This window comes from Pagrus pagrus (assembly GCF_965226575.1).
Source record: "Pagrus pagrus genome assembly, chromosome: 13".
NCBI classification, from domain to species: domain Eukaryota; kingdom Metazoa; phylum Chordata; class Actinopteri; order Spariformes; family Sparidae; genus Pagrus; species Pagrus pagrus.
In genome coordinates this window covers 771600-795566 of record NC_140197.1, presented here as the reverse complement: position 1 = coordinate 795566, position 23967 = coordinate 771600, and the positions used below count along the sequence as shown (strand labels likewise).

The 23967-nt window shown below is 43.1% G+C and overlaps 1 protein-coding gene across 1 annotated transcript; it reads right to left on the bottom strand.

Moving 5' to 3' along the window:
- Positions 1-11900: 11900 nt before the first annotated feature.
- On the bottom strand, positions 11901-21055 carry LOC311267579 (uncharacterized protein; the record flags this gene model as incomplete). Its single annotated transcript, XM_084370718.1, has 2 exons — positions 11901-12925; positions 14244-21055. The coding sequence occupies one exon, from the start codon at positions 21053-21055 to the stop codon at positions 16337-16339; it is 4719 nt and encodes a 1572-aa protein (XP_084226844.1). The 3' UTR covers positions 11901-12925; positions 14244-16336.
- Between the last annotated feature and the right edge of the window lie 2912 nt (positions 21056-23967).

Genomic DNA, 23967 nt, shown 5'->3' with positions numbered 1-23967 from the left:
TAGCTGAACGTATGCTGAAGTAGTAGCAGAGCGAAATTTGAAAAAATCCCCATAAGGATGAATGGGGAAAATTTGGCAGAAAAAGCTGAATATTTCCAAAAGCATGAAAGATAGAAAAAAGAAAAATGGAAGCAAGACTGTCCTTAAAAAGCTGAACATTTTGATAGTTGAATGGTTTCTGTAGCACAAAATTTGTAGGAGTAGTAGCGAGCCAAAAAACGTACGGAAGAAGAATAAAAAGTTTAATAAATTCCAGAAGAACAATAGTGTGAATGCTTTGAAGCATTCACACTAATTAACTAGAAAAATTGTATTTCCTACGAAAATACAGTGTGAATGCTGACGGCTGAAGTGATTTCGCAAAATCTGCTGAATGTGCTGGAAAACGCTTGCCTAATGCATAAAAAATGCATGAAACTATGAGAATGAATGGTCAAGAATTTGCAGAAAAAGCTGATTTTTTCAAAAGCTGAAAAGGCAGAAAGGCTGAAAAGTAATAGGTTGAAAGAGCTTAAAAAGCTGAACAGTTTGATAGTTGAACGGTTTCTATAGCTGAACATGAAGCTGAATACTTGAAAAAGCTGAAATACAGAAAGCTGAATATTTAAAAAAGCGGAATACTTGAAAAAGCTGAAAAGGCAGAAAGGCTGAGAAGTAATAGGTTGAAAGAGCTTAAAAAGCTGAACAGTTTGATAGTTGAACGGTTTCTATAGCTGAACATAAAGCTGAATATTTGAGATCAGGGTCATTTGTGTCAGTTTGTAATTCACACAGTAATTAGAGCAGTTCAAGATTTAACTGAAGTATCAGCAGTAATAAAGCACTAGAAGTGAAATCCACAGCATATTATATGAACAAGCCTGATGAGATACACAAATAGGACTGAAAACATGTTTCAAAAACATTTACAAAATAATTTCAAAACTGTTCATGTGAGCGTTACGACTTTATTGCACAATTACTACACAGATTATTTGATGATAAATCATACATCAAAATAAAAAAATAAATACATTGTGAAAACATGATTGAATAGTTTGCCTATGCATGTTTTATTGCCCGAGTAGAATAAAAAAGTTAATGAATCAGATTAAACTGAATTTGATGACGTTGAAATGATATGAACATCACTCAAGTGACCTGAAAGGAATGTAATGGAACTGAACATTATCAAGTTAAGATAAACAACAACAGATTAATATGGGGGCACTTTGATCAACCAGAAGGAACCTTAAAGGATTTTATGGCAATATGGTATGAATACTACTGTCAACTGCATGTACTAAGAGCAGAGATGTTGTGAAGGCCCCTCAGTCAACTTTGACTAATTAAGGAAAAAAGTATAAAACAAAAGAAAAAAAAAAAGAAATACATCTTGAGACAAAGGTTTCCTATGAAGTCCAGCTAATTAATTTGGGCCTTAAATGTATTTCAGGACATTTTCTATAATTGTGGGATTGATTATTGTGGGATTGATTGTTGATTATTTAAATGAATTAAATAACCACCAATGAACAATTTATAAGAGAACAGAAAAAACACGAAAGCCGGCCTTGCAAAACCAAAATCCACTGTGCCTCTAGCACGTAACCAGTAAACAAATAAACATTTCTTAAAAGCTCTGTGCCTCGGAACAACCACAAGGAAATGTTTCCAGCATGGTGTCGAAACATGGCCCTGGCGACTGATGTGCAAAGGGAAGAGATTTTTTAAATCCCTTTCAGCAAACTTTGACTATTTAAAAAGAAAAGATTTTTTGAGACTGTAAGTTCCAGGCACAGTAAATTGGGTTTGAAGTGACTTTTGGGTTAATCTCTATGAATTGTTTGACCAGTCCTTGGCCACTATTTAGTTCAGAGAAACAAACAAAACTTAAAATAAAATTAAATAAAAAATATGACTATCATTAAGTTTCCTTTTGGGAAAAAAATAAAAATAAAATGCAATAAAACAAATTAGCAAAACACAAATAAGAGAAGAATATATAGAAAATACATGAAAGTAGTCAAACCAAAACTGTCAATGGAGCACACTGTCAGTGCGAAGATGTAAATGAGTGAAGTCATGACCTTTGACATGTTCAGTGGCTGGAAGAACTGCTGCTCCCTATTGTCAGGTCACGTTTGGCGTGAGGACAGCATCACCGATACAGAGGCATTGAGAGGCAGGGGAATGGAGCTCGCCCTGAGAAAAGACAACAGAAAGTCTATAATCTGAAGACCATGACACAAAACATACACAAGAGTTGCACCATACAAAGTAATCGACTACCTTGCACACTGCTGCAGGGCAGAAATCCATTTTCCCTCTTCACACAGAGAGGTTTTGAATGGCTGAATGTCTTATGCATGTTAACTCTCTGGGCAGTCTGGAGGTCTAGCTGTGGAGTGGCTGGACCACAGTGGAGGAAGACCTGAAGAAAGAACTTCATTCAAAATACACTCCCAACTGTAACTTTAAAGTCAAAAGCTACAAAAACTGTTAGATACACAGACAATTTTATCAAAGCACATACAAGAATATTTGTTCAAAAATAAACCCTTAATGGCCTACCTTATGGTTAGTTAAGAAGAAACCATTGCACTGAGAGGGGAAGCACATGTCTCTATGTGATCCAGCAGTGATGGCTCCATTGTCGACTGACAGTTAAGCTGGTGCAGCTGCCTCGTCTGTGGCACCATGGTGTTGCTGGTCATGTGTCGGTCCTCATTGAAGACAATAGGACCAAGGTGGGTAGGTGTCGTCACAGAGGAGCACTGTGTCTCCCATCACAAAGAGGGACAGTAAACTTGCATAATTTAGAGTATCTGGCAAGGCCACCCACCCTGCTAGAGAGAGTAGTGGCAAATTTGGTGGGAATGCCGGGTTTCAGCTGGTAGGTGTAAGTACATTGGAAAGTATGTGTTACATTGAAAACACATACTTTCTGATGTATTTTTGCTACCGTAAATGTTGGCAGATGTATACAGCTGCCTAAAAATAGTTTTGGCCTGTGCATTTATCAACCCTGACCCAGACCCACCCTGACAAATGCACAGGCCAAAATGTGCTGGGAATATGGTCCATTACCGCATAGTTATCTGTAAAACAATTTAGCCTTTTTGCCTTTAGCCTGTAAAACAAATTAATCTTTTTGCCTTTAACCTGTAAAACAATTTAGCCTTTTTGCCTTTAGCCTGTAAAACAATTTAACCTTTAGCCATTTTGTATTAGTCAAGATTTTTAAATGTTGTTCTACCTTTATCCATCCTTTGAAGCATTTTTCACGAGCCAAGGTTTTAATTTTGAACCAGATTGGAGAGTTAGCTGTGTGTAATTCTCTCAGCAACATAATGTCCTTGTAGATCAATTTCTCTTAGACACAATACAACCAACATTCATATCAAGTGTTGAGCGGTGTATCCTCTTGGTCCACCCTCCCTCCCACACAGTCTCAGAGAGACTGAGGCAGCCGGCAAGGTTGTGAAGCCAGGCTGCAAAGAGGATACCCCGACTCTGAGTAATTGTTGACTATTTGTTTTGTAAGTCTGTATAACTACATGATCTGTCACATTCTGTACATTGCATTTTCAGTAAACGATGATCATTGTGATATAAACTTTAGATTTTACCATTGTCAGCTTAAGTTTTGTGTTTTAAATCAAAATGCGCAAGACATATTATACTTTTTCACACAAAATGGTATTAAACAATTTTCTTAATCCCTTAATCCACGAAAACAAACAAATCCTTAGTCCTAGTATTTTTCAATGTCACTCACCGGATTTCTTTATGAACTGCTGCAGGAGATTACACAGTACACAGGGTTGTGATAACTGTAGTACGTTTTCAAGACACCTGAATTGAGACAGCGTTGTGGTTGAGAGATGAAAATGAGGTCCAGCAGTGTGTTCTTCTCGGTGGTTGCAGCAGTGATTAGTTGGGCATATCCCCTAGACCGAAACAGCTCCAGTATTGGCATACTTCCGTTGGATAAGAGATTCTCATTGAAATCGCCACAGACAATGATGGGATGGCAATCCATGATCTCCAGTGAATCCAAAAGGCCTACCAGGTTTGACAGGAATGATGCAATGCTGTAGTCTGGAGGTCTGTACACGGCTGCAATCAGTGCACTCACAGGGGCTTCAACCTTCAGAGCCACAAACTCAAGATCAGTCACATTATGTAGATACTGTTTTTCACGCACTTGAAAGTGTTTTTTCACATAAACAGCAACTCCGCCACCACCTCTGTTTGCCGTTTGTGGGAGATTTGTGTAAGACACGTGTCTGTTGCGCTTGAACATATTGTAGCCGTCTAAATGGAGGCTGTGTGCAACAAAGGAGCCTTGTAGGTGGGTTTCCGTGAGACACAGAACATCTGCAAGACACAGTTCATGGTGGCTCTTGATGTCATTCACATGTGATGGCAGTCCTTCTGTGTTGTGGTGAACAATGGTCGGAGTGTCATGTCTGCTCAATGTTTGTTTGAAATGGAGAAGAGGCATCATGTTGTCCAAGTTGACATGTGTCATGGTCTCTAAGGCTGCAGTGACGTCTTGGTTTGCATAGATTTTTTTCTCGTCTATATCCAGCATGTACAGTCCACTGAGAGAGGTCACTCTACTGATAGCCACATAAGCCATGCCAGGTTCAAATATGTGTTTCAGTGAGACTACAGCTGATGTCTTTGTCATACCTTGAAGCTTATGTATTGTGCAAGCAAAGGCAAGTTTAATGGGAAACTGTCTGCGTACCACTCCTTTCTGTTTCATATCCTCCTCCGCTCTGTCAATGTACACAAGATTATCGGGTCCTCCTGGTGCTCTATTGCGGTAACGCATTCCAGCTGTTTCATCATCCATCTTGAGCCCAAGCATGGTGACGTGTGTAAAACCACTTTGTTCAGAGGTAATTATCCTTTCTAATGTGCAAAAGGATCCATTCACTAATCCCTGAGAGACGTCGATGTTTCTGGTGAGCATGGCACGTGCGCCTTCAGCAACATTTAGTGAATCTGGTAAATCGTTTTTGCCTCCTTTTAATGGTTCGACTTGTCGTGCCATTCTGCCACTGTGTGGGTCCTTTTTATAGTCATCTGCATCAATTGTAGTGATATTAGAATGGAGCAGAGCTAACGTTGCAGAGTTGTGGGAATTGACTTGTTTGTTTGTTGCAAAAATGTGCAGGGCATCAGTCGGACAAAGTGCCGGTTCAGTGATGGTCTGTGACAGCATAGCTCTGTCTGCTTCAGACAACTCATCTGACTTGTCTTTCACACGGATCCTGTTCAGCATCTCTGCAAAGACCACATCATCTTTCTGCTGCATGATCTCAGTCAGTGTGACCATCTTAAAATGTCCCCACAGGTCTATTTGTAAAGGCTCTTGGACGCAGAGAGGTTTACTGTGTCTCACTGGTGGTAGCTGATAGAAGTCTCCAACAGCGATTACTGACATCCCTCCAAATGGTTTTTGACTGCCTTTAATCTGTTTCAGTCTGGCATCCACATATGCAAAAAGTGGCTTTGACACCATGGACACTTCATCAATGATGATGATTTCAGCATTTAACAGATCTGATCTGACCTCATCCAGTTTATTACCAAGTCCTTGAAATGGGGGTTTTAAGCTTCTCGGCAGCTTGAGCAGAGAGTGCAGTGTTGAACCTGATATATTAAAGGCTGCGGTTCCAGTGAAAGCAGTCAACAGGACAGTGGGGTTTGATATGTCAGCCTCCTCAGCACGTCTCGGCAGTTTGCACAGTATCTTAGATGCTTCTGAGTAGATGCATTTGATGAGATGTGACTTTCCTGTTCCAGCACCACCGTTTATGTAAAAGAAGAATTGCTCAGGATCAAGGCCACAGACACGCTTTATGCACCAGTCTCTGACTGCATGGAACACACATGTCTGTTTCTGGTTCAGATTCTGATACATTTGACGTAAGACTGTGGGGTCAACTGCAGGGGGTTCTCTGATGGCTCTGGCTTCTGTTACAGCATTAGCCTGCTTTGCATATTCTGGGACATCCTCCTGTACATTTTCATGATCTGGCGCTCTTGCTTCCAGTTCTTCAATGCACTCCAACCTCACTAGTTCAGATTCAGGTGCCAGATTACACCATTCATCAATCACACCTCTGTTCTCTTCAAACTCCTCAATTGCACTCTCAATTTCTTCACTGTTTTTTTCATATTTTTCTCTGTTTCGTTTGACAATGCGTTTGACGGACTCTGGACGGTTAGCACCTGGTAGTTCAACACGGCCACGGTTGTAGAATGACTCATATGTGGGTAAAAAAGAAGGTTTCAGTTCATCGTCTGATCGGTAAGGAACGTACAGTTTCAGTAATGTGCCATAAAACTGCTCGGGATATTTCTCCTGCGATGTGCGGTGAAATCTGATGACAGCGGGCTTATCGTTTTCTCTCTTTTGAACATATCCCATCTCATTCAGCAGAGGAAAAACCTTTTTACCTTTGGTCTGTTGGCCATACACAAGTCTGCAAGTTGAGGCAAAGTCTGCCATACACATCTCCTCAAACTCTAGTGTTTCAGGCCTGGCTTTGTACTTGTCTGTCAAAGATGTCATCCACACATTTACACATTCTGATGTTGTGTTTTGCAGGTCTGACATGGGGCGACTCATTTTCACTGGGTTGTCATCTGTCGGTATGAATACGACACCACGTGAACACTTTTTCATTTTGATACCACATGCACGGGTGACACACTCCTGGGCACTGACCTCTCTCTTTTTGGAATATGCCTGCATGATTTCCCTCATTTCATCACACTCATTGACATTTTCTCTGTTGGAGTTTTCAATTAGCGTTTTGAGATACTCACTGACAGAGTTTTCACTTTTGCAAATATATGTGCAGATGTAGTTGATCAAACTGTAATAATTCAGTATGAACTGAACATCAATATGTGCATCCCAGGCAGAAAGTAGAGCTGCGTTATATGGATTTACCCAGCAGTCTTTTGGGTCACGCCTCAGTATCACCGCATTTGATCGTTTCATCACGTGCAGACAGTTCTCATACTCGCTGAGTGTTAAATCACAACGATCCAGGAGCTGGTTCAAACTCAGGGAGGCAGTTTCAGGTTCATTCAGCAGCAAGTTCAGCGGTCTGAGCTTTTCTTTTGCTTCTGCCAGTTTTTCTGGATCATCTTTCTCTCCAGGTCTTGTTATCATTGTATTTCTGGAAGGTGGTTGGGGAAAACCAAAACGACATCCAGAGCTAGCACTTTTGAAACATGTCCGTGTGTGGTTTTTGCTGTGCATCTGCACTTCTGTGACTTTGTGGTACAGGTCAGGTTGTGTAACTGGGTCAGGTAGCTGTGCAGTGATATATTTGTTCACAAAGTCACAGATAGTTTGATCACTGTCTTCCTCAAAAACAGGAGCTCCTTCTACCCATAGCAGGCAATGTATGTGCGGGCTTCCTCTGTGCTGAAACTCAACTCGGTAAAAGTAGTCAACAACTTTGCCAAGGGGTTGTGCAGGCGACAAGATCAAATCTCTGTATAAGGCCTCAACACGCTTATCAAACATGCGCATTGTAGTCACAGGATTGCTTTGCAATTGCAATATGTCACACTTTGTGGACCAGTCGAGTTCATCAAAATCAACTTCCTCACCCTGCTGACGTTTTATTGCTTCAATCACCTCGGGCCAACGCATTTCTGCTGCAGAAAACGTACAAAAGAAAGTAGGAGTTCCGAGCTGTCTTATCATGGCAAACAGATCTCTCGTTGTTTTCTCCCAATAGGCTGGCGTCCCTCTCAGCGGCTGCATGAATCTGACTGCATCTTTATGTCTCACCAGTCGTTCAACCTCTCGTTTGTCTTGCAACATTCCTGACGTTATTTTGCGTCCATCTCTGGTGAAAGGTTTTCCCTTACGTAATTGAATTGTCATGCTGGACGTGGCCAAGTGTATTTCACTCACAAACTGTGCAAAGAACAAATAGTTTGTGTCTCTGGCAAAGCGATCATCAACACCTAAAAGCCTGCTTTTGAAATAACCACTGGGTGTTATTTTGATCAGTCTCTGTTCATCTAGTGTATTTTGACCAGTGGGAAACTGTACAGGGAAAGCCATGGCCTCAAGTTTAGGTGTTTTGAAAAAGCTGACTGGACTGTTTCCTTCTGCAGGGGCAACAGAGTAGATTCCTTCACTAAAACACAATATGTCCTCTGAAACATCGCGTGGCTGAAGGCATGACTCTAGAGCAAGACCACCATTTGGCATGTCACCTTCTTGTTCTGGATCATCATTCTGCTCCTCTGGTTGGCTGTCATCACAAATTAGCTTTTCATTGTTGTCCACTTCATTTTCATGACCATTTTCTGCCTCACACAGTGCATTTCTCTCACACATGTCAATTTCCATTAAATCATCTTCATCATAATCAACATCCTCCATGGTCACATTAACATCATCACAATCATCATCATCTTCCTCATCGGGAAGCGTTGGGTCACACAGCTCAGCCTCATCTCTGATAGTAATGTCCTTATACTGTGGGTGAATGTGCTTGAGTTTATTCAGTGCTTGCACCAGTTTAGACCAGGTAACAGTCTGGAACAGCTGATGACCTCTGTAACACAGCCGCCTCTTTAGCTTTACTCTCAGTACTTGAGACTCACTTCTCAGTCTTGGCAGAGCGTTGACAGTTTCCTCAATCTGAGATGGAACACAGACAACATTCCCTCGAATACACTGCTGTCGTCCTTTAGGAAGAGGAATAATTTTTGCAAATGGTATGCACTTGGCGATTAGATGTCTTTCCAATATGTTGAGATCACACAGTTCAGGTGGAATATCAGTAAGCTCCAAGTTGTTAGCTACAGCAAGGCTGGGCATGGCTCCTTTTTTAAGGTGACTATGGCAGGTGTGACAAATCCACTCTGTCTTTCTCTCATCAGGAACTTTGCACTGTTCATTTCTGCAGCCTTCGTCACAAATATGAACATACTTTCCAGTCAGGCATGCTTCAACCACATCTGGATTTGTTACATATTTTGACCTTATGCAGCGTTGAACTTGATTTTGAAATGAAGCCTTATGACACACAGTGCAACAAAATGTGGGACCAGCCTTTATTTGTGATCTGAAAACAGATATGGCCTCGTTGATCAAGGGGTTTTCAGCCTCCCTGTCACTCTCATGTGCTTATCTTTGTATTTGTCTGTATTTCCTTGTTATTTTCATTGCACATCTTATCTTATGCATACTCCTAAATGCAAGATTGTTGTTACGCTTCTCTCGCATTCGTTGTCTCATTAGTTGTCTTTGTTTTTCTCTGAATTCAGGATTGAGTCTGTACTGGTTTGTTATGTAGCCTCTTTGTTTTTCTCTGAATTCAGGATTGAGTCTGTACTGGTTTGTTATGTAGCCTCTTTGTTTTTCTCTGAATTCAGGATTGAGTCTGTACTGGTTTGTTATGTAGCCTCTGTGCTTTTCTCTGAATTCAGGATTGTGTCTGTACTGGTTCGTTATGTAGCCTCTGTGCTTTTCTCTGAATTCAGGATTGAGTCTGTACTGGTTCGTTATGTAGCCTCTTTGTTTTTCTCTGAATTCAGGATTGAGTCTGTACTGGTTCGTTATGTAGCCTCTGTGTTTTTCTCTGAATTCAGGATTGTGTCTGTACTGGTTCGTTATGTAGCCTCTTTGTTTTTCTCTGAATTCAGGATTGAGTCTGTACTGGTTCGTTATGTAGCCTCTGTGTTTTTCTCTGAATTCAGGATTGTGTCTGTACTGGTTCGTTATGCTGCCTCTGTGTTTTTCTCTGAATTCAGGATTGTGTCTGTACTGGTTTGTTATAAAGTCTTTTTGTTTCTGTCTGAATTCAGGATTTTCTCTATATGCAGTTGTTATATTATTTCTCTTCTTTTGTCTTAATTCAGGTTTTTTTCTATAACGGTTTCTGGAATTCGCTTGTTTTCTTTGTCTGAGTTCTTCGTCAGAAGTTTGCAGAAGATTTTTTCTTTGCTCTGAATGTTTTGTCAGAAGAATACTTTTCCTTTTCTTTCCTCTTTTGATTCTCCTTTCTTTGAGATACCTTTCCAGAGCACAGAAGTCTCCTCTTATATTTTATTTTTGCCTGCCTACTAAGTTTCGAGTTTATGAGCAATGTCATGTAAGGCACTATCACTCACCATTGTATCAATTATTGGTGCAGAAGAGTTTGATTCATTTTGAGGAGCATCATGTGATGTGTCTGAATTCAAAGTGAATTGGCTCAATGGCTCTGGTTCAGTTTCCATGTCAGTGCATGCTTCATGTACAGTGTTATTGCAGACATCAGTAACAACAGTGGTTAACCTTGGAGCACTCAGGCTTGCCTCTTTCTGAAGAGCATCATCCAGCACAGCAGTTGATAGAGCAGCAGTCTGAGTGGTAGGTGGACTGTGTGTGTCTGACATGGCTCTATTCAGGTTTGTTGTGTTCACAATGTAAAACTCCACAGGCTTCAACTCATAGGTACAGGAGGAATGTATGTCCATCATCTTGTGTTGCTTCATGAGCCTGTCAATCATGTCACTGAGATGTGAGAATGTCAGCATGACAGCTGTACCAGCCATGACCGAACCCAGGGGTAAAGCCAAACCTTTGGCTGTTCTGGGGTGTGGATCAAAGAAACCGTATCTGCCTGACCTGGTTCTGAATACTGCAATACACAACGATCTCATCAGCAGCAGTGCATATTGGACCTCTGATAACAAACAGCTCAGTCCTGCCTCCAGGTCCAGATAGTCATCTACAGCTCCAGGTAAAGGTTCGCCAAACGTCCCGTATCTTGACAGTATTTTCATGTCTGCATGAAGTCTGTGCCTGCGTGTACGAACCTTATGAGGTAGCTCATCAGTAGTCAAATGGCTGTGATCAGGGAACCTTTTCCTGGCTTCTTTATATAACACATTACCTTTATCCAAAACAAGGTCAAGGTCTGCTCTGGTGATGTTTTCATTCTCATAGAGAAATGCAAGAAAGGTTAATGAGTTACAGGTACACTGCTGGTTCCTGAATTTGCCATATTTGAGAGAGGCCTGGCTGCGTGATGCACAGACGTGTTGTTCAGAAGGCTGTTTTGTGAGGTTCACATAGTCTGCATTGGATGGTCCTGCTACACTGAGGTCTGCCTCTACAATGTCAGAATGTGAGATCTCGCGCACATCACCCGAATAGCTTACAGCATGGGAGCTAACTTTTTCTATGGGATCATTACTGTGACATCCTCTCTTTACCATGTCAGCATAAGAGACCTGTGGCGAAGGCACATCACCTGAATGGTTTACCTGGTTAGCATTTGAAGTAGCTGATGCCCTTGGGTCATTACTGTGAAGTGTTGTCTTTACAACGTCACATAAGAAATGCGTGGTGAGCACAATGCATCATGTTGACCTGCCTGGTTGACACTTGGAACATGAGATGCTGCAGACGTCATGACTTCTCCACTGCTCTGGGGACCAACACATGCTTCCTGTTCAGCTGTTGTAGCACAGTGCATCTCACCTGATCTCTGCCAGCGCATGCGTGCAGCTTGGGACTTCTTACTTCTCCTAGGCATTGTTGTAGATTCAAACCAGTGTTGTTGTTTTTTCAGAAAACCCTTTTTTAGCCTGCAGAAATGGGCTTAATGTATGCTCAGCTAAAACTGAGGTGTATTCTGTTTGTTTCACTGTTTATTCAATGCTTTAAGGCACTATCAAGACATATATATACTAATGCTCAAATGTGGTATTCAGCTGAGAATAGCTGTAGGATAGTACTATACTTTTCAGTGACAGCAATCCAAATCTTATTCCTTAACAAACTTAATGTATAAGACTAAAGAAATGTATTCAGGTTTATATTAAATATCAGAATCAAACACAGCTTCTTCAAACAACAACAAAAAGACAACAGCAATTAAGTTTTTTTTATTACAACAGGCTTAAACAACAATAAACACTTATTGATGTGAGCTGGACTAAAGATGAATTAGAATTAGATGTATGTCAGGGACAACTAATGCACTGTATAATATGGTTTTACCTTTACACTTATTATTGAGTAAACTCAAACTTTTGAAAAATGAAAAAACACCCGTTTGTTTTTAATTTTCTTGTACAAATATGGATTTTCACTCCAAATATTTGTGTATGTTGTTTTCCAAAATGTCAGTGCAATATTAAATTATCCAATATCTTCTGACAATGTATCAATGTTCAAATCAATTATTTCAAAGCTTTACTTAACAATCAAATTAATTAGAATTAATGTTAGTAGTTCAAAAATCAAATGCTGGTAAATGCTTGTCAAAAGCTGATCAAGGTTGTAGCTCAAATCAAATCAGCTCAATAAGGTAGTGGTAACCTGCTCTGACAGATTGTGTAATGTTTTGTCAAAATGATGTGCGTGTGAAACTTGTCCAAAAAATATCAAGTCAAAATGTCAAGCCAATAAATGTCAAGCCAATAAACCAATAGTGATGTAACCAAAGTGATGTAACCAAAGTGATGTAGCCTGTCACCAATTTTTATCAACAATCAGGACAATTCAGTCCGATTGGTCAGAAAGGGAGAGAGAGCAGGAGAGTCTAGGGACTCTCAGATTTCCAATGACAGTTAGAAAATCTCAAGAAGCCATAAAATCCATAAAATCCATACAAGCCATAAATCTCAAATCTGATTTGGACAGAAAGGGAGAGAGAGCGTGAGAGTGGAGGGACTCTCGGGGTTCCAGTCAAAGACAGAGGCTTGATAACAACAATCAGGGACTGAAGTCTGATTGGTACAGAAAGGGAGAGAGAGCGTGAGAGTGTAGAGACTCTCAGGGTTCCAGTCAAAGATAGAGATCCAACAACAATCAGGAACTGAACCCTGATTGGACAGAAAGGGAGAGAGAGTGTGTGAGTTCCAGGCAACAGATAGAAAATCAGCAAGGCACCTGTAAGACAAAATGAGAAAGATCAATTAGACTGCTGTTGGAATATCAGGGGAAAAAAACTCAAGTAGCTTCTACCCTGAGCTAAACATGAACATGATGTAAAAACATTAGGGATGCACATAATAAATCATGCTGATAAATTATCGGCCAGCAGGGATTCCCATACATTCATTTGAAATGTGAAAACCAGTAGTCATGAGCTGCATCAGTTCATTAGGGCTTGTCTTGAGGTTTCATTTCCACTACCATTTCCCAACAGTGTGTTGAAGCAGCTGCTGTAGCCAATAGGTTTAGAAAGTGTGTGCTTACAGTCAAATCACTAGAGTGCCAACCCTGATATAGTGTATGTCAAAATCTGAGCCATGAATGACATTACTGCAGTAGCAGCCCAGCCATACAGTGCTGAGCTGTGTGTGCGTGTGAGAGAGACACACAACAGTTTGTCTGAGTCAGGTGAGTGTCTTTGTGCTCGTTTGTGAGTGAGTGTGACAGAGAGACAGTGTCTGGATGCAAGCTACAATTGTGTTTATACAAATGCAGTGCAGAGACGATACAAGCACTTCATGAAAACGCTGATCAAGAGTCTCTCGCTCTCTCTCTATCCATGCTATGTCCATGAATAATCATTTATAACTAAATACATTTGAAAGAATGTTTGTATTTTTCTATGATATTTTTTTCTTTTCAAAATGACATAACAAACTCCCTCAACACAGAATGTTATGGATCAAACTATCATGGACTTCATACAATTACACAATTATTAACATATGCTTTTGTGCTGCAAAACTCTAATCAGATCAGCACGTAGCACCAGTGGAAAAAATAAGTTAACTTACAGGCCTACTAGTTTTTTAAATTAATTTATAGATTTGAATTTACATGTTTTGTAGATTTGTCACAGTCTGTTTAAATAAAAGTTCTTGTGACATATAAAATGTGGTTTTGGTCACAACTGATATTTCAGCCCACTGTGTAGAACATGGTGAGATATATCTAGCTTGTGTTGACAATCAGCCTGAAAATACCATGACAGGAATTTTGGTCCATAATGCCGAGCCCTAGTATACAGCTAGAGACCACCAGAAGTATGGAGACAGAAAGACATGATGTTTACTTTCTCCTCAAAAAATCAGGGGGTCACATCTCATATGTATCCGGATCAAATTGTTTTTCAGAGTGTTTAATTTATTATTGATTACATAAAGTGTGTACGTGATTCGCATCAACAAAGTTTATTTGAATGGGGACTCATCCTAAATTGTAAACCCATGAAATATCAGTTTAAAACAATCATAATGTCTCTGTGTGCTCTTACGCTTCGGAGTTTGCAGGAGTCACAGGCTGGCGGGAATCCAACGATGTTCAGTCGAGTGAGGGAGAGAGAGAAATTGAGATTTTCAATTCACTAAAGAAAACCAACTTCACAACTCATTTCAATTAAGGGCATTAATACTGCTCCATCTCAGCTCTCTGTACAGCGAGCTGGGTACACAGTGTATGTTGCCTGTGCTTCACCAAAATCAGCCTGTGCCATGAATGACATTACCACAAAATCAGCCCTTCGACACAGTGCTGAGCTGTGTGTGTATGTGAGTAACTAATTATTCTTATATGCAGCAATTGCTACAGTAATTCAATTACTTTTGAGAGAAGCAACTTTAACTATTAATTTAAAGTAACTTGCCCAATTTCTTTATTTTGAGACATAAATTATAACAATACAGAAATCACAATATATATATAAATCATGTGTGAATCCAAACAAGATTAAACAATTTGAGATACTAAACTGTGTTACTGTCAATTTATGTAGGCTGTTGTGTTGAGACCTAGATATAACATTCATTATTTAATTTACATTTTTATACTCTACATTTTTTATAATCTAGATGCCAGTGAGTGAAAGATCTGAGAAAGTGAAGCTATTTAAACTGTATTTTCATTTTGTTTATATTTTATATTTTTCGGACTGAGGTCAGAGGTGATGTGATGTCATCAGCGGGCGCCCAGCAGAGTTGTTGATGTGTTGTTTTACCGTGATGCCTCGCTGCGTCGGGGAATGCCTCGTAAAAGAAAAGTGAATAGAACCGGGACAAATAAAGTTGCCAAACAGTGAGACGGAGTCATGTCTGCTTGAGAGTGCAACATAAACTTGGTGTTTCCGCCCGGTTGGAGGTTTTTCTTCAGCGCAAAGCAAGACGAATGACGAGCAACCAACACGGACATTGAAAGAGCTAATGCTAGCTGCTAACCAAGCCTGCAGACATCTAAAGCCACAGACAGTGAAGGTAAACGTTGTCTATCATGTCGGAGCTGCAACAGATGTCGCCAGAGTGGGAAGGTATTGTGGCAGAGATAGAAGAAAAGTTACTGACACTGAAAGCACCGGATTTGAATGATGTGTGTGCAGCACTTGGTCTTACAGTGGAGGAACGTGATAAAAACTTACCTCGCAAGTTGAGAAGGCTTATTCTTCAGTATATAGAAGGAGAAGATATTATCTCACGGGAGGATGAAGGAATGTCTGTTTTGCTGGAACTAAATGACAAAATTGACGAAGTAAAAGAGAAATTTGAGGATAGCGACGAACTCCTGCCTCAAAATGCAGTACAAGAGCACCACCATGTGGACAAAAATGAAACGGCATCTAATAATACAGCAGGACAAAGGGAAAGTGGTTCAAACCTGAATGCAACAGCTGCTGTGGCTAGTCAAAATGTGTCTTTTGTCCATCCACTGTACAGGAGAGAGTTAAAAATAACTGGACAAATTGGAGAACCAAATCAAAAGGACAAATTAACCTACTGTTACGACCCATCCAGGGGTGACTGGGACGCAACATGAATAAGCCCCATTCTCCCCAAAACCCAAGCAGCCACCAGGATTAAAGAAATTGAATAAAGAATTTATTATTCCAACAGAACTGCGACTTAATGAATTAGTTCAGGATGGACTCAGGCCAACATAACAAACAAAAAGGAAATCTATCTCTGGAAATCAACTGACCTGTCGGGAAACAAAACAGAACTCAAAGACAAAAGCTAACCTCCCTGACTGGCCAAACACAGGAGAAAACAAATCAACAGAAATGGCAGTCCACCCCTACAAACGCAAAAATACAAAGATGCCCTGGTGTGGCTGATTGGATCTATGAGGAGCGTGTGGACTTCGTCTCTCTCTCTGCCTCTCTCTCTGTGTCTGCCTCTCTCCGACGCCATCTCGGTCTTTTGTAGCCTCAGCCGGATCCGGCAACCAATCAGCGCGCAGAGGAGGAGGAGTCCGGTCAGCAGGCGCTGCATTCAAGGAGGACAGAAGAGCACACACACACACGCACCTATATACGTCACGACATTACGACAGTAGTCGTAACACCCCCCTTCCCAAGAATTAGGCATCCCCCCGTGATGACTAATTCCCGTGAAGTTCAGAGGTTCTAGAAAGGGCGTCAGCTATCACGTTCTCTGAGCCCTTCTTGTAGCATATCTTTACATTGAAATCTTGCATAAGAAGAGCCCAGCGCATGATACGCTGGTTGGAGTTTCTCATCTGAGAGAGAAAGGTGAGTGGGTTATGGTCGGTACACACTGTAACCGGGTGAACACTGGAACCAATGTATACTTCGAATTGCTGCAAAGCCAATAGCATAGCGAGCGCCTCTTTTTCGATGGTGCTATAATTTAGCTGATGTTTGTTAAACTTTTTGGAAAAGTAACAAACCGGATGTTCAACCCCGTTCTCATCTTCCTGTAGGAGGACGGCTCCAGCGCCGCACGCGCTGGCATCCACCTCCAACTTAAAGGGCCGCGCGAAGGCGGGCGCTGCAAGGACAGGTGCACAACACAATAAAGCTTTAGCGGACTCGAAGGCAGCCTGACATGCATCGGACCAACAGAACGGTTTCAGAGGGCTAACGAGAGCTGTGAGGGGAGCTACAACGTCAGAAAAGTTTTTGCAAAATGCTCGGTAATAACCACACAGGCCAAGGAAGCGGCGCAAAGCTTTCTTTGAGTGTGGTACTGGAAAATCAATAACCGCCTGTATCTTTGCCTCCACAGGACGAACTTGACCCTGTCCCACCTGTTTACCGAGATAGGTAACGGTCCCTTTACCGAACTCGCATTTCGCGAGATTGAGAGTGAGGGAGGCGTTGCGGAGACGGCGAAAGATAACGGACAGGGTTGTCATGTGCTCGGACCAGGTAGAGGAGTAGGCAACTACATCATCTAAATACGCCTCGCAGTTCTCCACCCCAGCTAACACAAGGTGCATGAGACGTTGAAACGTGGCCGGAGCATTCCTCAACCCGAATGGCATCACTGAGTACTGGAGGAAACTGTCGGGGGTAACAAAGGCGGAAATCTCGGATGCGCGCGGTGTGAGAGGGACCTGCCAGTAACCTTTTAACAGGTCCAGCTTTGTGACAAACCTGGCAGATCCCACTCTGTCGATGCAATCCTCCATCCTGGGTAACGGAAAAGAGTCAGGTTTAGTGATGGCGTTAACCTTCCGGTAATCGGTACAGAAACGGGCTGTTTTGTCGGATTTCGGGACCAATACACAGGGGGAGCTCCAGGGACTAGTGCTGGGAACAGCTAAACCATGCTCCGCTAGGTAACTCACCTCCTGCTGCATCAGAGACCGTTTCGTGGGATTTATTCTGTATGCGTGCTGCTTAATGGGCCGGTGTCCCTCCACATCGATGTCGTGACTTAACACAGAGGTCTGACGGGGATGATCAGAAAAAAGTGACAAATTACCCTCAATCAACTGACGGACATCTGCCCGAGCGGCAGCGGACAAATGAGACAAAAAGGACTCCAGGTCATTTAAAACCTCGGAGTTTGGCAAACGAGCGACTGGCATCGAACAACTTTTTTCCACTAACCCGTCATCAGCCAGTCGGTACAACGGTGGAGGAGCAGCCACGGCGGCAGCAGCAGCAGGACGCACAGAGATCACCGGTGCAGCAGGTGATGGACGCGGAAAACTCTCTCTGGAAATGTAACTTTTTAACATGTTAACATGACAAACACGAGACTTTCTTTTCCGATCGGGAGTTTGTACCACATAATCGGTGTCACTAATTTTCCGCTCCACCTCATAAGGGCCAGAAAACCGAGCGTGCAGGCTGGATCCAGGTAACGGAAGCAGCACCAACACTTTTTCACCCGGCTGGAAAACACGGAGCACTGACTTTTTATCATACCGTTGCTTCATTTTACATTGGACTTGGGCCAGATTTTCACGAGCCAGCTGACAGGCTCGGTGGAGACGCTCACGAAAAGAACTGACATAATCAAGAACATTATGCTCGGGAGTGGGTTTTTCCGACAGCCACTTTTCTTTAAGGAGCCGGAGAGGACCTCGCACAGTATGACCGAATACTAAGTCACAAGGACTGAAACCCAAGGATTCTTGAGGAGTTTCTCGCACAGCGAACAGCAGGAGAGGAAGAGTTTCATCCCACTCTCTGTTGGACTCTAAGCAAGCCTTCCTCAACATAGACTTTAAGGTCTGATGGAATCTCTCAAGTGCGCCTTGGCTCTCTGGATGGTAAGGACTTGATCTTATATGTTTAATGTTTAGCTCGGTCATAACCTGCTGAAAAACCTTCGACATAAAGTTTGTGCCTTGGTCAGTCTGAACTATTTTTGGGAACCCAAATGTAGAAAAGAATTTGGTGAGAGCTTTGATGATAGGTTTAGCTTTCAGAGTGCGTAATGGGATGGCCTCAGGGTAGCGACTAGCAGCACACATGACAGTTAGCAGATACTGTTGACCCGATTTAGTTTTTGGCAATGGGCCCACGCAATCTAACAACACACGTTCAAATGGCTCCCCAAGTACTGGGATCGGATGTAGAGGAGCTGGCGGCACAGGCTGGTTAGGCTTCCCCACCACCTGGCACGTGTGACAGGACCGGCAATATCTGGCAACGTCGGCTTTTAACCCTGGCCAAAAGAAATTACGCAGCACCCGGCTATAAGTTTTCCTAACTCCCAAGTGTCCAGCATAGTTAGAATCGTGCGCCAGGCTAAGGATTTGAGGCCGAAATTCTCCTGGCACAACCACTTGACTCACCGTATTCACCACAGATAAATCGGGGCTCCAGCGTCTCATTAACACACCATCTTCAAAGAAAAACATAACAGGGTGCAGCTCATCACTCGTAAGAGCGGATGATAGACAATAGGCCAGAGACGGATCATTTTTCTGAGCCGTCACCAACATCTCTCTAGTTACATTCAAGCTAAGCTCAGAATCAGCACATGGTTCGGAAGCACTCACACTCTTAGATATCTCCACATTGTTAACACTGGGTGAAGCTGAACAAGGAGACACACACTCATCTAAAGTAGCCATGAATGACTCAGACAGATCACTAACTTCACCCATTTTACGAGCCTGTGCGCGCGTAATGGCGCATGCAGGAAACACTTTTGAGACAGAGGAGGCAGAAGGGACCGAGTCGGGCAGAACAGAAACGGGCACATTAACAACTTCGGGTGGAGGGAACACATTTCCACCGGCTAAATCATTCCCGAGAATGAACGACACCCCGCTGATGGGGAAACACGAACGCACGGCTACTTTAACGCGCCCTGTCACTAGGGGCGAACACAAATGCACCATGTGTAGTGGCGCTTTTACGACACTCATTTTGATGCCCCACACCAACAAATCAGAGTTACACGAAGTTTTTGACGAGAGAGGCAAAACACTATCTAGCATAAACGAGTGATAGGCAGCTGTATCTCTGAGGATTGTTACGGGCACTTTCTCCTTGCCAAATAACGAAACGAAGCCCTGGGAAATGAACGGCCTGAAGCGGGGATCCACCTCGTCATTCATTTCAGACTCCGGTGCCATGTCAGAACCTTTTTCAGGTGGGGACGCGGTTTTAATGAAACCCACACCGGCGGGACCTTTATTCGATTTAACATGTCCTTTGCGTTTAAGGACAGGACACACCGCAATTAAATGACCTGACTCATGGCAATAGAAACACTCGCGGTCAGCTGCTAGTGACGGTGCGCTTTTACGCGCTGACTTTGGCGACCTTACTCGTCTCTCTGGCGGAGAATAAAAGCTGCGGTTTGGCGTAGTGAACACACTTTTATGAGTCAAAATGAACTCGTCGGCTAAGACCGCGGCATTTGTTAGTGAAGCCACCTTTTGCTCGTTTAAATAAACGACGATTCGCTCCGGGAGGCACTTTTTGAATTCCTCCAACAGAATTAACTCTCTCATATCAGCCAGATTCCCCACACTACATGCTTGACACCACTTGTTAAACAAAACGCTCTTTTCACGCGCAAACTCGACGTAAGTCTGGTTGGCAGTTTTTTCAGTATTTCGAAATTTTTGCCGATAGGCTTCGGGCACGAGCTCGTAAGCCTGCAACACAGTCTTTTTCAATAGGTCATAATCAAGACTCTGGTCAATTGTTAAACTTGCGCAAACTTCCTGGGCTTTCCCCACAAGCTTGCACTGCAACAGCAGGGACCAGAACTCCCTAGGCCAACTTAGTGCAGCAGCTATTCGCTCAAAAGCGCTGAAATAAGAGTCAACCTCTGACTCGCGAAACGGGGGGACTAACGCTATGTGTTTACTGATATCAAAAGCAGGAGCAGCAGAGAGTGTGTGGTTAGTGGGTCGTGGTGTTAAAACTGGAGATGCGCCTCGCTCTAGCTCCAGAGCTCTCACACGGAGATGCATAGCCTGCACCTCAAGCTCTTTGTTCCTTGTTTCAACCTCTTTTATTCTGAGGGCTAGGCGGAGATCCTCCGTGGACCTACCGCCAACAGGAGAACCAGAGGCAGGCTCACGCTCCACCTCGGCGGCTGGTATGCCAGCAACCCCCGTCACTTTCGCCCCAGCCACCGGAGCAGCTTCTTTCACTTCCTGTTCCTCCTCCTCCTCCTCCTCCTCAGGAGCAGCTAAAACAGGTAGCACCCCGCTCTCCACCAGCCTTTCACACAACACACGTTTCAAATCTGCTTTCCGCGCCCCATAAGACACAGTTACATCATAGCAGTTAGCCACAACTAACAAATCTGCTTTCGTGCACTTCTCAATTTTCTCCCAGGAAGGATTCCTCACAAAATCATCAATTGGAAACTCCATGATTTCCCCCGCACACAAAAGAAAACTGCCAACCAGGACAGACGCCGCTACTTACCGAACTACCACTACAGAACAACGTGAAAAGCTCCCGGACGAGCCCCCAATTCATGTTACGACCCATCCAGGGGTGACTGGGACGCAACATGAATAAGCCCCATTCTCCCCAAAACCCAAGCAGCCACCAGGATTAAAGAAATTGAATAAAGAATTTATTATTCCAACAGAACTGCGACTTAATGAATTAGTTCAGGATGGACTCAGGCCAACATAACAAACAAAAAGGAAATCTATCTCTGGAAATCAACTGACCTGTCGGGAAACAAAACAGAACTCAAAGACAAAAGCTAACCTCCCTGACTGGCCAAACACAGGAGAAAACAAATCAACAGAAATGGCAGTCCACCCCTACAAACGCAAAAATACAAAGATGCCCTGGTGTGGCTGATTGGATCTATGAGGAGCGTGTGGACTTCGTCTCTCTCTCTGCCTCTCTCTCTGTGTCTGCCTCTCTCCGACGCCATCTCGGTCTTTTGTAGCCTCGGCCGGATCCGGCAACCAATCAGCGCGCAGAGGAGGAGGAGTCCGGTCAGCAGGCGCTGCATTCAAGGAGGACAGAAGAGCACACACACACACGCACCTATATACGTCACGACATTACGACAGTAGTCGTAACACTACTCAAGTTTGGAGAGACAGATTCAAAGGGCACTAAAAAAAGGATATGAGGAGGGAGAAGTTGTCGAGGCTGTTATTCAAGCAATAGCTCCAGGAACAAAACTGAAGAGTTATTTGGAGAGTAGAATAGATCTGACACTGCAAGCCCTCAGACAAATTCTACGGACTCACTACATTGAAAAAGATGCTACAGAGCTGTATCACTCCCTCACACGTGCAGTTCAGGAGCCCAAAGAGACGCCCATACAGTTTTTGATGCGAGCCATGGACCTGAGACAACAAATTGTCCTCGCTTCAGATAGAGTCAAGTCTGGTTTGAAGTACAGTGCAGAACTAATACAAAATCAATTCCTTCAAACAGTAATGACTGGTCTTCATGATGACACTATTCGAACGGACATAAAACCAGACTTACAAAATCCCAAAGTTACAGATGAAGTCCTTTTGGAGAAAATGACAGCTGCATACAGCCTGGAAATAGAAAGAAGGAACAAGCTGTCAACCACATCAAAAGCAAAAATGATCAGAGTGGCAGCAATTGGTGAAGAAAGTGAACAAACTGAACATGTGCAAAAACCAAACAAGAATAAAAGTGGTGAAACAAACAAACGTGATACACTCATGGAAAAGGTTGATCAAGGGAACAAAGCCATATGTGAAGCTATTCAGAACCTCACCACACACATCGCAAGCCTTCAACAAGTCCCTCAGTCTCATGTTCAACAAGGGAGAGTCAGAGAAGAGCCAAGTCGAAAATACAGCGCACGACCTAGGACTGTTAACAGCAGACAATGTCGGAAATGTCAACAGTCCAACCCTGACGGAAAATGTGATCACTGTTACAAGTGCGGCAGCACAGAACACTGGGCATCAGGATGCCGAATGAAAAACATCACAGCCAGCACAAGCAAAATTGAAATCCTGCAAGGTCCAACTGAAAACTCAGACAAAGCAGAACTTTTCAGCCTAAGAGCACCTCTCACTGGTAAACAGCTGCAAACGGCGAAGCTGGTTGGAAAAAGATGTCTAGTTCGAGCTTCTTTAGGAGGAGTTGACACCACGATACTGTGGGACACTGGTTCACAGGTATCAATTGTGGGAACCAACTGGAAAACAAAGTACCTACCAGACGTTGAAGTGAGACCAGTGACTGAGCTACTTGAAGATGGATCATTGGAGCTTTCGGCTGCGAATGGAACTGATATTCCATATAAGGGATGGATGGAAATTGAAGTCACCTTATTCAAAGATGCTGTAGCTGGAATGAGTGACAAACCTGTCCTGGTACCCATCCTAGTGGCCAACAGTGACATTGAACGCCCGATCATCGGCTTTAATGTAATCGAGGAACTGGCCCTGACCAATGACACAAGTGAAGACTGTATCTCATCGGGTCAGATGGTTAAGAGACTGTGCACAGCTCTGGAGGTAGGCCACAGAACTGCAAGAGCTGTTTTATCTGTTTTGAAGAAGCAAAAGCCTGAAAACCAGCCCCACTTAGCCAGAGTAGGCAGACAACCAGTGACCATCCCAAGGAACAAAGTGATGGTTGTACAGTGTGGTCGGCTAAACAAGAGTGTGGTGAGTGCATCACATGTAGTGTTCGAGCCAAACCTTGAGGCACCATGGACATCCGGCCTAGCCATTAGAGAACAATTGATTAAGCTTCCTTCAGAAGATAATGGTAAAATTGAAGTGACTGTGGAAAATATGACTGATAATGATATTGTGCTTTGCAGTCGCACCACACTTGGCCTGTTGCACAGTGTTGTTGCCATCTACCCATTGCAGACAAAGTCGGCTGAGGAACAGACACCACAAGCTCCAGACGGCAGTGCTGCCCCGCCTGGGCAGCAGTTCAGTGGAGGATCACGAGGTGAGCCCTGGGATCCGCCTGTGGATCTGAGCCATCTGTCAGAAGACCAGCAAGAGCAGGTAAAACAAATGCTCAGGGAAGAGTGTTATGTTTTCGCAAAGGATGACTGGGATACAGGGTGCATTAAAGATTTGGAAATGGAGATACAGCTAAAAGACAATGTGCCTGTCCAAAGAACATACAATGCAATCCCTAAACATCTCTATCAGGAAGTAAAAACACACATACAGGACTTACTCAACCGAGGCTGGATCCAGAAGTCCTGCTCCTCCTACTCCTCACCTGTAGTATGCTTCAGGAAGAAAGATGGGAGTCTGCGGCTGTGTATAGACTACAGGCTACTGAATGGGAAAACACTGCC